The sequence below is a fragment of the Canis lupus genome, chromosome 2, assembly GCF_003254725.2.
Source record: "Canis lupus dingo isolate Sandy chromosome 2, ASM325472v2, whole genome shotgun sequence".
Taxonomy (NCBI): domain Eukaryota; kingdom Metazoa; phylum Chordata; class Mammalia; order Carnivora; family Canidae; genus Canis; species Canis lupus.
In genome coordinates this window covers 10,706,358-10,721,210 of record NC_064244.1, presented here as the reverse complement: position 1 = coordinate 10,721,210, position 14,853 = coordinate 10,706,358, and the positions used below count along the sequence as shown (strand labels likewise).

General features: G+C 38.1%; 1 protein-coding gene across 12 annotated transcripts in view; it reads right to left on the bottom strand.

The window, feature by feature from the left end:
- Positions 1–445: 445 nt before the first annotated feature.
- The window catches only part of NEBL (nebulette), a 341,512-nt gene continuing 327,104 nt past the window's right edge, over positions 446–14,853 (bottom strand). For all 12 annotated transcript variants that reach the window (XM_035712965.2, XM_025464023.3, XM_025464019.3 and 9 more), the window contains 2 exons: positions 7,472–7,578; positions 446–5,814 (listed from right to left, as the gene is read on the bottom strand). In XM_035712965.2, coding sequence (XP_035568858.1) covers positions 5,638–5,814; positions 7,472–7,578 — 284 coding nt within the window. In that variant the 3' untranslated portion in view covers positions 446–5,637. The remainder of the gene's footprint in view (positions 5,815–7,471; positions 7,579–14,853) is intronic.

The window sequence follows — 14,853 nt, the reverse complement described above, 5'->3', positions numbered from 1 at the left end:
GCAATTATGTTCTATGATAAATGAGCTGTTCTTAGCTGCGAAATCAGAGCATCTCCCCATTTCATGTACTCAATTTCTGCATTTTCTATTCTTTGCTCCAAGCTGTTTCTTTCATCTTACTAATACAAGAAAATTAAAATTCTATTGAGAATATATGAGGAATTTAATCTTGAAAGAAGTGAACTACAATGCTGTATTATTATAGTACTTTGATATAAAATCAGAAAGATTGAGCTTGAAAAAGCATAATATTGTTATCATTTAAAAATTAAGTTTATCGTGGGGAGGAAGACACATTTTGGATGACTCACTAATGGAAGTGCACTGAAGCCAGCATGTGCCTACAATGTTGACTTAATATAAGTTGTCATGATAAACCTCATGCCCAGCATGATCAATGACCCAAGCTCCAAGAAACCAAGGTGAGAACCAAGAAGTAGAACCATTTTGTTATATCCTGCATTTATTTAAGCAAACCAAATGTGTAGAGATAGGAAAATTAGAGCGTCATAATGTTTTACAAATACAGAAAGAAGACACAGAATAATAATACCCTGAAGAGAGTGCATCTGAACACAGTTTTATCATAGGAAAACACTTGCAGTGACCACATTGAAGCCACAGCCGACACATCCACCCGTCATTCTTGTTCCAACATCGTTCAAGTAGATTTAATAGATAAATCAGCGATTTGTTTTTAAACAAATAATAATAATACTAATGATTATAGTAGCCTTGAAGGGTCTGTGAGTGACTATACTATACATACATGATGCTAGGCTTAATGTTTATTTCAATGCCGCTGTACATTATGCAGGGGGAAATAATGTCTTATTACACAATTACTGTGACATCCACTAAAATGTGAACTAGTTTGCATAGGTTAGTCCTTTGGGCAGCACGATGTTGCTCTAGTCCACCAAGGCTTAAAGATTCACAGTGTAGAGGAAAAAAAACATGAATTAAAGCATTTCTACTAAAATATATTTTAATAGCTGGTGTTAATTTGCATAACAAAAGCCAAATTATATTAATAACCTGTATCATTCTATAAGCCCCTTCATCTTAAAAACATTAAGTATTTCCATTATAACTATACGCTCTCAAAGTTAGTACAATCTTGGAAATTGATCATCAACCACAATTCTACATTTTTGAAGCAAACAGAAGCCAAGCTGTGCAATGATCCAGTTTTGTATTTTTATCACAGGTCAGAGGCCAACATTGCCACACCACACCTGTGACACACTTGGTGCTGCTTCTAAATGCTCAGCCATTCATTGTGTGCACACTGAAGAATGGCACTAGGATGCAATTTTCTCTTTTTCCTTCAAAGTCAATCATTCTTAACAGCAACTGGATTACAAAGAAGCAGATACTATGCCAACTGGATGCCATGTATCAAATGCAAAAGCATATGGAATTTCATGAATATACAGAAGTAATATGGACACTGGGGAAAAATCTGCCCTAGGGATCCTTCCAGGCTGGTGGAGTCCAGTAGCATCATGAAATGATGGCCATAGAAACATCATACAATATCTTTATATATATTTTTTGATCATCAATAGTTGACAGTCAGTTGCCTGGAAAGGACCCTAGTGGGCATGGAATACTTCAAAAAGAGACTTTCCTTTTAGCATTCTTAACTTACTTTACATAGCTTCTTACTTAGCTAAAGCTTTCTTGCCTCCGTGTCTCATTACCCAAAACACCCATGCTCCAGCCACTTTCAGATTATCAGAAGTGAATAGCTAAGGTATAATGAAACTTATGAAGTGAATTTTATCTTGTCCAATGAATTCAGCCTCATAATAGAATTCTTCTATCTTACAATAGGTATTTTAAGTCTCAAACCTAAAGTTCATGTTTATGCATCCTGACTATATATAAATCCACAAAGAACTTTCCAGAAATGTATGGGAAAGGTCAGTATTTTCTATAGTTCTCAACCTTTGGAGGTAAAATACAATCTGCTACCACCTCTCGTATCCATCAGGAGCATCTCAATTCCCCCGCCACAAAAATACCAATCATGTACAATAAAATATTACTACAGAATACACAAGAAGCTTGCTGGCTCGGTTTTCCTTCCAAGACCATAGAGGATAAACAAGGGTAATCAAAAGGCACCTTTCTTTTTAATATATCTATATTATAATTTTGGTATAAACTATATCCACTTTATATAAGGATGTGTTATTAAAGGATCACACACATTTTATCTTTTCATTAAAAACATTTCACTGGAGGTGGACACACCTGAAAAACAGATGCACCTCTTGAACTTCACTGTTTTAGAAAAGTCTGTTTCCCCACCTCCCAGACTGTTGTCAAGCTCAACAGGGGAGAGGACAAGGAAAGAAAGACTGTGGCCAACCTGCCAAAACTGCATCCTCATCACCTTCAGGCAGTGAACCTAATAGTGAGAGAGAGTCTCGTCCAATCTCATCCATGTTCATACTAGATGCCCCTAGAAACTGCGCTTGCAAATTCCTGTGTGGTCTCTGGTGGTGGGGAAGCCTGAGAAGAGGTTGCGGCTGCGTGGGGATCTGACAACCTGATAACTATTTCAAACTGGGCTATGCTGTGGATGTATAGACAAGAACAAGAAGACGTGAAGAGTTCGTTTTGCCACAGATTAGAAGTAGAAAGCTTTCCTAGAGAACGAGAATTAGTAAAAACAGTTGACTACAAAAACTTACAACAAAAGTCATATATCTATTCTGTTGCTCTGCTATTCTCAAGAGAGAGATGATCCATGTACAGTTTTGGTTTCAGAATCTTGTAAAAGCATATCAAACTGTTCCTTGTGCTTTTATCAGTCTGGAGAATGCATCACATTCAGAAAATCAGGTGCATGTTGTCTGTGCTTGGACATTTCACAGTCTTTAACTTGATTTTTAAAAGACATATGTTTTTAAACCCTTCTTTAGCCATCAATGTTATGTATGAGATACCTGTTGCCAAATTGGGAGGGGGGGTGCAAAGTGGAAAAATTGTTCAAGAACGTCGTTTTGAAAAATGATACTGTAAAAATAGCACTTTGGTATTATACATATATGTTTCCTATATTTCTGCTGAGATGCTAGAATACCCTGACAAGCTTTAGTGGCAACGTTACCCAGTTGTGGTGGGTGTCAGGAGCACACGACATCTTATTCTCCTGCAGTCTTTACCGTAAAATAATTACTCTCTAGTTAAATTCTAAGCAGACCTGAATTCCTAGAGGCTGGAAGCAGAATCAACTCGCTCTACAAACATTATGTGAAGCTTAACATTTTAGGATTATTCCCCCAATAATTATTGACTTCTACATTCCAGGAATCTGATTTTGAAATTAGTGGATAAGAAAGACAAGGGAGCAACAAGCTGCTACTTTATGGTACTTTTCCCGATTAAAAACATCATTTCAAATCTGTTTCCTCTGGGCCTCCCATAAATGTGCTATTTCTCAAAAAATTGTACCTGTCCTACATTTAGTCTGCAAATTTAATCAACAACTACAGCTTTTCATAGTCACAAGAAGGGGTCTGAGTGAAACATAAATATTTACTTAGAGATATAATAAAATTGAGCAAGTTTATTGCCCCCACTTTTAATGCACAGAAGGTTTTTTTGCAAGAAGGTCATAAATTCATCTTGTCTTTGTTGGTTTGTGTACAAGACATCAAAACAGATATGGGGTTAATTTAATCATGACTGGCCATTTCGATACGAGAAAATCAGTCCAGCTGGGTATGTAGGGATCTGTCAAATCCCCTCAGAAAACTCTCTAGCTTTTTACCTGAATTTTTCTCTTCTCTTTTTATGTGAGTGTCCTGTAGACGCAGCTTGAGTATAATAAAGCTTATTTGCTCTTTTAGCCAGATAAAATGAAACTCCAGATTTTCAAAAGTATATACTAACTTTTCATAAGTGTAAATGAATGAGCATTTGTTTTTGAACTCCTGAACACTTCTATAAAAGGTATTTTACAAGATGTTTTGTTCATTTCTTTGCATATATTATATAAGGGATATATCCCCAAGGTCTATACATTTTATCACATTTTTGTAACTTTGCTTTTATAGCTTCATCACTCTAGAGTCAGGCCCTACATGAATACTACCAGAATATTGGTAGCAGGTCCAAATACATCAGAAAAACACAGAGTCACTTCGATGATGGATGCTAATTCTCCAGTGATCCTGACTATGGACTACAGGCCAGTCTTCACCACCCGTCAGCAAGGGCTGCAGCATGGCTGTAAATCCAGGCAGAGCCTGCAAGGTCTCGTATTTGAAATTCAAGATAGGACAACAACTTCTTTTTGCGTGAACAACCTCTTGGGCCTAGACTTAAAATCTCTGCTGGCATCTTCATCTTCCCCCCACCCTGCATATGGTTTAGAAAGTAAGAACCAGAAGAAAGGAAAAGAAGTCTTTTCATTAACTAGTTTCAGTGGCTAGATTTCCATTCCCGGATGTGAATAACATTTTCTTAAATAAAAAACCCAATCGTCTCCATGTGGAGTGGGTGACATTTTGTTCACTGGTTGTCTCTCCTACACTTTGTAGTCACTGGCTCCTAGTAAGTTTTCTTTACTTTTGAATCAACAGCGGCATTAAGTTAATGAAAGCTGCTCAGTAAACACCTAAGTCACTTAATTGCTAGAGTAGGCGTCTATTTCCTAAAGGTGTGAATCCTTCGAAACTAGAGTGCAAGGCAGCAGGAGAATCTCAAGCAACTTTTCAAAATACGGTTTTCTGATGAGCTGGCGACTAGAGCTCTGAAAGGGTTGTTAGGTTATCAGCCGCACTTTTTGCTCTATTAACAGAGATGGATGGGCAGTGCAGCTGCCTATGTTACAGAAGCTTGAACCTACGTGACATGCAACAGGGTAAAAGCTCTTAGGGAAATAATAGAGATGACCTGAAACTTTGCCCTTTGCCGTGTAGCTGTGACGTTATTTGGTCCTGACATTCTATGGAGTCAAGCGTAGACTTGGGCCCACAGAATATAAATGGAGAAGAGGATACGCCTTGGTACAAATGAGAAATAAATAGACCCAAGTCAGTCTAGGGAACAAGGAAATGTCTTTGTTCGGGAGAAGTTTCTAGGTCTTGAAGGCCAGCAGTCAATATGATTTTAAGCAAACTGTCATTCTGCCGCTCTTGACGTTTATTACATTAGGGCAATTTTCACTTGAATTGGAAATTCCCTAATGACTCAAAAGCTAAATGGTTTTTAAATTATTGGCTGTGTTACTGAATTAAGAGAACTGGCTTCTGGTGATTCCAAAGTGACAGCTAAGAAGTTTCACAGACTTGTTACATTTAAGGGACGATCAACATCTCTATGAAAGGCTACAAAAATACATTTCCCAGAAGTGTGCCGTAGCCAATCCAAGGAAACCATTAACCCGTTTAGCAGCACCGGGCCCGGACCTAAGGATTTTGTTTACAGGAACTCCTGACAATGCTGCTGTGCTGAGCCCAGAAGCCATTCTTTCTTCCTGCTGTGTGTGTCTCATTGTCAAAGGAAAGATAGATTATTGTAAAATAACTGCCAAGTTGTCTTAAAAGTATCTTCTATCTTTTAAAAAGGTTGGGTTTAGTATACATTAGAATAAAGCTCAAAGACAAGGAGAAAGACTTAATTGACAAACTCAATGTAATTCGCCGGGAGCATCCCTGTTTTGCCAGTTCTCTGCACTGTGCCGTACATCCAGCCGTCGTCGATAGGCTGCACGTTGACAATGTAGTCGCCGTCCCGGAAGGAGACCTCGTCTTCGTCCTGGGCGCTGTAATCGTACATGGCTCGGTAGGTCCTCTGAAAAGGAAAGGAGGGGGAGGGTCACACAATGGATACAAAATATTTTACAACCACAAACGCCCATCATGACAAACCAGCTCACAGATGACAGACTAACTATGAGGAATGTTCCCCAGTGGACTTATTTCTGGAGATCTGCAAACCAGAGCTGACCATCTATGCCAGCAGCGTCCATCCAGACTAGCAGAAAGGCTAGTGTTTGGGGGCCCAGGATAGGGATCTAGGAAGCCTCTAGATACAATGACTAGCCCATCAAAAAGTAAGCTCTGAAGCAGTAAAACCAATTTCCCTCAGCTTCTGATAACCCCAGAGACCTTAGATTATGTAGATTCTCCCCTTATTCCACACTCTTCAGAGAACAAAAACTGCCCTAGGGGCAGAAAGAGCCAAGTCAGTGTCAGGTCACTACCCTCAGGCCCCAGGCAGAGGAAATGAATTTTCCCTAAATAGTACAAAGAATTTTTGCTTCCTCTTAAAAATATATCTTAAAAAAGAAAACTAGCTAATAGACTTATTTTGCAGGTTTCCGAATCACAGGGATAGACATTTAGTAGGTGAATGTTCTGAATATTGAGGTATACATAACGAAATCCTTGTTATAATAAGGAAATTATTCACTTCCTGACTTCAAACTATGTTACAAGCTTTAGTAATCAAAACACTATGGTATTGACATAAAAACATAGATCAATGAAAACAGAACAGAGACCTCAGCAATAAACCCATGCAGATTTGGTCAATTAGTATATGAGGAAGGAGCCAAGAATACAGAGTGGGGAAAGGACAGTCTCTTCAATAAGTGGTGCTGGGAAAAGTGGACAGCCACATGCAAAAGAATGAAACTGGACCACTTTCTTACACCACATACAAAAATTAACCCAAAATACATTAAAGACTTGAATGTTAGATCTAAAAAAATAAAACTTCTAGAAAAACAAAACAAAACAAAACCATAGGCAGTAAGCTCCTTGACACTGGTCTTGGAAACGATCACTTGGATTTGACACCAAAAGCAAAAATAACCATGTGAAACCACATCAAACTGAAAAGTTTCTGTGCAGCAAAGGAAACCATTAACAAAATGAACCTGCCAAATGGAAGGAGGTATTTGCACATCACATGTCAGACAAAGGGTTTATAGACAGGATGTAAATTGAGTTTTACCATACTTGTCTTTATTAAAGACCAAGAATTTTGCTAATATTAACATTAGACAATCTCAAAATTAAGCGAATTCATGGGCTGAGGAAACTAGATGAGCCAAAAAGAACTTTAGAGAGCTTAAAGATAACTTCCAACTGCTTAGAAGGACTGCTCATTTCTCAGTGCTCAGGCTAACGTATTTGTGCTTTATAGGCTTGAAGGAAGATCACAGTTGGCTAAGACCAATCATGAAATAACAACAAGGATATTGTTCTGGGAGAGTCTTTGTATGTTTTACTGTTTACATGTTTCCACAGCGTGCCTTCCTTTCTCAGTGGTTTACCTCCATAAACTTTTCGTTTTCTTTGAAAGGATACAAAGATCCACGTTGTCATTTATCCTTCACCTGAAAATGGACACTATTCAATGCAACTGTATTCCACTTGGATTTCTCTTCTGGAGATAAAATGGGAAGAGCAGGGAAGAAGAAACACTTCAAATTGATACTTACTAGATTTGGTGAGTGCTGCATTGACCTCATGGATGAGAGGCTGGTCTGGTGCATGTATCCATAGCCTTGGGAATGGCTTTGCTGGTAGGCTCCGGGAAGGACAGGGGCTGCACAGGAGCATAGACATGCAAAGATTCCTCAAAACGAGCCTCAAAATAGCCCTCCTGAGCCCTCAAAGGACATGCTCTGCTACCCTCTTCTGAAACAAAATGCCATGTTCAGTGTCATGTGAAATTTAGATAGTGATGTTATAAGTGGTCTCTTGGTTAGTATAAATTTCAGCATTTAATGACATATATAGGCAATCAGTTTAACATGCAGTTAAAATATATTAGAAATATTTGTTTTACTCTACTGCAGAGGCTCTGTTCAAATGACACAAGTACAAAACAAAAATTTCCCATAACCTTTTAACAAAATCACACTTCTACTTGGCTATGTAATCCCCTTAGACATTTTCCAAAATAAAAGCAAGAAATTTTTTAAAAATTTAATTGGATTGTCAAACCAATGACAAAGTATACATGTTTTTACCAAATACTTATATAACAGATGCTCTCAATATTTCAAGACATCCAGCTGAATAATACCTTTACAAAAATGACAAATATAGCATATGGTTAACACCATATGTTTGTTTAGCAGTTAATAATGAGTCTATACCCTTAAAAGAAGATTTTATTTAGAATATATAAATTGCCAATTTTATCTTGGTTGTTAAGTCAAGACTAAGTCATCTGAATATGTTACAAAAGCCTAGCAAACCAAACCACATAATTTCATAAACGTCTTTCTACATCAAAAAAAAAAAAGAAAATTGTATCATAATAGCATTCACTCACTTTTTTGCTGTTCTCACCATTAATTAGGACATTCAAATGACAAAGTTCCTGTTTCGAAAACACTGAATTCTAGAGAAACCAACATAGAAACTAGATAAAAAAAAAAAAAAACCCTACAAAATCAGTAGATATATGCCTGAGTGAGTGTTTCTCCCTATGTATATTTAAGTACTTATAACCAGAAGCATGGGGCTGGCTATGAATGAGAGGATTTTAGTAATATGCCCTTCACTGTGTTTTGAATAGTCATATAATAATTAGTAAAACTTATATAAGTGCTAAAAAAAATCCATAATAGGTTGCCAGTTTTGTTCAATCAGATTGAGTATGTAATTAATCTAGGTTTCATTTATTTAGGACAGTTTTTATAATAAAAGAATAAAGCATATATAATTCTTGGGTACTGTGAATAATTAGTATTTTATAAGTGGTATGTTCGTTCTAATGATATATGAGAACACCAAGTTTTAAAGACGTTTAATCATCAGAAAATTACAAATCATAAATGTGTTCTTCAAGTAATAATGATATTCGGTTGAGTGAGAATTTTTTAAAAGTTCTTGAATTAATTCATATTGCAATGTTGTTACAGTCGTGTTTATTTAATGTCTTAGATTCAGCATCAAAGAGAAATAGACAAGACTTTTACTTGGATTGTAGTACATTTTAAAGTTATCAAAGCATTAAATATCAAATACTTCAGAAAATAGCACTTTTTAACATTATCAACCCAATTTAAATATTTAATGTCAAGAGACGTCAGGAATATTGTCAAAATTCACTCATGAAGAAAAAATAATGAAATCCCTAAAAATATCTAAGCCCACTTAATTAGCTGAGGAAAAGAGCCTTTTCTGTGTGTTGGGAGCATGGACCATTCACTTCTCCCCCCCTCCATTCTCAACAAATATTGACTGAGTGAGTTAATGTGTGCACAGGCCTTACTACATTGCCTGTCGCTTAGTAAGCCTCCATAAATTTTAACAACTATCACTGTCCACTATGCTCAAGGCATGCCAGGGATCAAAGAAGAGGGGTGACAAAAACGATTGCCCTCCTCAAGTAATAATGGCCCTGGACATCTGCCCTTTACCCAGCTGAAGAAATGGCTCTGAATACCTAGGGCATTTCTAGATAAATATGTAAGTCAAGGACATCAATTGCACACCCCAGACTGGCAGACCTGAACTAGTTTTCTTCAGCCATGTACACAACTCATTGTTTCATTAACTATTATTTTATTTGTAAACAATTCATTTCTTCATTAATTATTATTTTAATCTATTTGTAAATTCTAACAGTTAAATTTAAAGATCCCACACATGGGCACTTGGGTGGCTCAGTGGTTGAGCATCTGCCTTTGGCTCAGGTCATGATCCCAGGGTCCTGGGATCAAGTCCCACATCGGGCTCCTCGCAGGGAGCCTGCTTTTCCCTCTACCAATGTCTCTGCCTCTCTGTGTCTCTCATGAAAAAATAATTTAAAAATCTTAAAAAAAAAAAAAAGCCTACACTCCTACCTAAAATTAAAAAAAAAAAAAAACCTGAATCCTTTGTTACACCAACAAACCATGACCTTCACATTTTGATATACAGTTAAGCATGGCTGTCTTAAAATATTTTGTTGAAAAACTACGAGGAAAAGACAATGAAAACTATTTTTAGACATGCTCTCTCATATGCTGTGATGCATTTACATGTACATAGTCTGTAGGTCATAATCCCAGGACTGACAATTTGAGAATGTTGTTGAACAGCGTTCTCTAATTGTGGCCTTCAGAAACCAAGTATATTCACACCTGTTTAACTGCTCAAATCTGACCTTCAAAGAGAACTTGTAGCTATTGTCAAATACAGCAGGAAAAAAAAGTGATGTATTTGCCCTAAATCTGTGTAGGTTGGAGAGAGAGCAGGGGAGAGTTTAGAAGGAGGAACCTTGGGATAAATATAATCTATCTTGTTCTTATGGTTTCTTTTCATGCCTTTATTGATTATTTCCATTTCTCTCTCCAGCTGCATTACCTAATGCAAGTTCCTTCAGGGCTATCAAACCTTGTTATCTACCTTATACCTGATATAATAAAAGAGTTTTTAGGAAACTCTTATTAGAGCTACGAAAAACATAACTGAGAGCCCAGAGGACTCATCTTACTAAAAGCAAATGCCAATTTGAAAAAGAGGCACAGACATTGCTTTTTTATTATTGTTCTGCTACATGATTTCTTTGTTAAGGTAAAATAAGCATAGGAAATTTAAAACAATGGCTTTGGAAATTGGGTTTATTAAGAATTTGGGAGAAAGATTGTTATTCCATGTGAGTATGACATTTCTTCCACCAAAATAGAGAACTCAAAAGGCTTTGCAAAAGCAAGACGTTAAGCTAATTTTGCAACAAACAAGGACTTCTTATCAGAGAAAAACACAGTGTCCCTCTTCCTTGAACCAGTGGTAAGATTCCACCAGCACTGATACAGATGGATGATGATTCCATGATGGTCTTCCAATACAAGAGTCTTGAGATTGAGAGTTTTTTATTGCAGTAGCATAAAAGTCATAAAACAATACCTTTCAGGGCACCTGAGTGGCTCAGTTAGTTAAGCTCAGGTTTCAGCTCACGTCATGATCTCATGGTCATGAGATAGAACCCCATGCTGAGGCTCCATGCTGAGCTTGGAGCCTATTTGAGATTCTTCTCCTTTCCTCTCCCTTGGTGCTCCTGCTACCTGTTTGCACATGCTTGCTCACTTTCTCTCCAAAAAAAAAGTTTTAAAAATTAAAAAAAAAATAGCTTTCATCACCCTAAGACAACAATAAAACACACAAGTGTGACTCAATTTTCATTTCACATTGGTAAGCTATATTGACCAGAGATGTGGAAACTCACTAAAGCCCTGAGGATTTCAGGCTCTCCCGTTGTATTTACAAAACCAAAATCTCTCTTTTAGCGCATCATAAAGTTCTCCCACGAACAGCTAATACTGATATTTTCTATTTAATGCTCTCCTTTCAATGGAAGGAGATAAAACCAAGACAGAGAAGTATGTAGACATGAAGATCATAAAACAGAAGGTGAAAATGGAAGAAGAAACATTTTTTGGAGGCTTCATAAATCTGAAACTGGAAAAATAAGGAAATATGTGTACACTTGCATGGTAGAGGTTATGAACTAAAGCTATGCACCCACAATAATAAAAGGAGAAAAATAATCAAAAAGAAGCCAGCCCACCATGGGAGGTGCCCTTTTACGTAAAAGAGGAGGAGGATTATGGAAGTGTCTTTGGTATGCATGGTGCTTTCCATGTTGCCAGTAGTTGTCAGAAAAACTCTCTAAAATAGGTATCAATCCCACATTAGAGAAGAAAATGCAGAGGTTGGAAGGTTAAGCAGGAAGGCAGCAGAACAATGGCCTCTGCATAGTAACACCACGATAAAGATTTTGATAGCCTGAAAGATGAGGTGGAGGCTTTGAAACTCTTGCAATGAGAATAAGATAATAGTAGATAGCCAAGTGCAAAAATAAAAATAAAAGTTGTCTTATTGATGTCTTAGCCCATTAGGGTTGGTATAAAAAAATACCATAGACTGGGTGGCTTAAACAACAAATTATTTCTTGCTCTTCTGGAGACTAGGAAGTCCAAGGTCAAGACGCTGGCAGATTCAGTGTCTGATGAGGATCCCTTTCCTGGTTCACTGATACACTGCTTCCCTTTCCTGAGTCCTTAAATGGCAGCCAGGGATGAGGGAGCTCTCTAGGAGGTCTCTTATAAGGGCACTAAATCCACTGTCTTGACCCTCACCTCACAAAGGCCAGACAATCCCAATACCATCACACTGGGGGTTAGGAATTGACATGTGAATTTGAAAGGGACACAAGCATTCAGTCTGTAACAATTGGCTAACTATAAATGTAATACAGAGAAAATAATTTGGGAGTTTCTCTCATAGGCTTACTTTAAAAAAAAAAATCAGGACAAGGGAAAAATTACCCTTCAGAAGCTTTCCAATAAAGAATATACGATGCAATGACATTACTGTCATATTTTCTTAAGAGTTGACTACAGTTTTATCAGCTAATGTGTGTCAAAGAACATAATGAGTTGTGGGGTTCTTTTGTTTTTTGTTTTTTTAGGACAAAAAAAATATCAATTTGGACACTCACAGGTGAATTGCTAAAAATGAATGAAGATATGACTATAATTGAGAAAGTATGAAGAGACACTGGTTTTGAGGTAAATATTAAATAACAAGCTAAACCCTTAATCTCATCTAGGCCGTGAGCAAGGTGGTTGAACTCATCGGTCATAAAATAGGTCCATGATGTGGACCTTTTTTGTTCAAATAAATTTTGGGGTGCCACCAAGGGTTCCAATTCAGAGCCTCAAGTCCTCGTGGCACATTATTCTCTCTCCACAAGCCCCAAGTGAGTGCTAAATCCACACTTATGCTGAATCTAGCAGCAAGATGATTTTTTTTTAATCTGATAGAATTCTGAGCACTACAGAAAATTCTCCTTCTCCGCAGCAGACAGAAACAAGCCAGATTGCCTCCAGGTTTTAGTTTGTTGGTTTTTAATTATAAGCTGTGAAGAGACAAGTGCCTAAGAAACTGGCTTGCTGCATAATAAACTATGAATAAACAGACTTTAACATAAAAATGAGATAATCTACAGTTGAGTTGAAACCACCAAGTTTTAGAGACATGCATAATCATCACTGCGATATAAAACAAGGGTTCAAACTTTGGAAATCATATGTAAAAATAAAAGCAATCATTACTACTTCATGTGTTAAATTTCCAGCTCTGGCAGGGGCCAGAATGTAGGGGAAGGAAATGGGAAATGAGACAGAGGGAGAGTCAGTTACTTGGTGAGTGAGTTTTCACTGTGGTTGCATATGGAACTCGCCTGGGATCTTTTAAAACCATGTCATGTCCAGGTGCCCCAGATCAATTAAATCAGAATCTCCAGGGTGGCAGCAGAAGGCACTGAACATTGGTGTCTTATTAGTTAAGGCTTCCAAGTGATTTAAATGGGCCTCCACGGTGAAGAACCACTGAGCTACAACCATCAGCTTCCATCTTCCCAACCCAACACAAATTTAGAGGTTCATGTGACCCTATGCATATGTCATTCCCAAATTCCCTCTCTCCCCCTGAAATGGACTGAATATTTGTGTTCCCCGCCTCTAAAATCCATATGCTGAAATCCAAACCCCCAGGCTGATGGTATTGGGAAGTGTGGCCTTGGGAGGTGATTAGGTCATGAGAGTGGAGCTTTATGAATGGAATTAGTGCTCTCCTGGTAGCTAGCTAGGTCTCTTTCCATCATGTGGGGACACAAGACAGCGTTCTGCAACCTGGGAAGAGGACCCTCACCAGATGGTGCTGGCATCCTGATCTCCGGCTTCCAGCTTCCAGAACTGTGAGAAATAAATTTCTGTTGTTTGTAAGCAATCCAGTCTATGGTATTGTTACAGCTGCAGGAATGGGCTAAAACACCTATCTCCCCCATGACTTGTTGTAGTTGTGGAGGTAAAGGTTTAAGCCCAGCCTCAAGAAGCAACCAGGGATTGTGGGAGGAAATCTGAGCAAGAAGAAGCTGACAGGAGAGTAATTCAGCTGCTAACATGCAGCACTTATGGTATGGGAGGTACCAGGAGGAACCCCCAGGAAGGGCAAACCGGGGAGGCCAACCCCACTTCCTGGGGGCTGACCAGAACAGGACCAGGTTACCATCTCAGAGGGAAGGGAGGTGGGGCATGCAGCCAAAATAAATGTCTTTACAGATTCAAAAATTATCCCTCAAGCCAACGCTAGGTCCCTACCAATTTTTTCCTTCTAGACTCCAGTGCCATCTTTGTTTTAATTTTCTATTCTTAGATAAGTGTTATCACTCAAAGGTATTACAAACCTCCTTTTGGAAAATTCAATACATGTGAAAATCTTTAATTACCTGGGTATGTTTCCCTGTGAAACTTGATGGGGGGAAAGATGTAATCATAGGGCTCTGCTTCCCAAGGAATATAAAAATATGCATATAATAAAATTTGAATAAATGAAATGCTTACAAGTAAGAAGACTGCTTCGGTTTGCTCAGGACTCCCTCAGTTGCAGCAGAGAAAGTTCTCCCCAGGAACCTCTTTGGTCTCAGGCCAATCGGCATGGCTCGTCCCCCTACTTACAACGTGCCAGTCCTGTGCGTGTGCATGTCATATGCATCAGCTGGTGAAATCGTCACCACTTTACAGATGGCAAAGTGCCCATTTTACAGATGGAAAATCTGAGGGTTACAGAGATTCAGTAACTTGGTACAGAATATCAGAGGCACATGGAGTTCGTATTTAAATGCCAACGGTTTGACTCTAGAACCCAAATGCTTGACTATATGACACCAAAATGATATGGAAGAAATGACAAGACAGCATAAGATCAATTTGCAAATAAACACTGTGAAATCAGAAATGTGAAAGAGGGCTCTGTGGTCTGGAGTGCAGAGTAGCTTCTAGCACTGAGGGCTTAATGTGAAGCTGGAAGACCTGCAGTT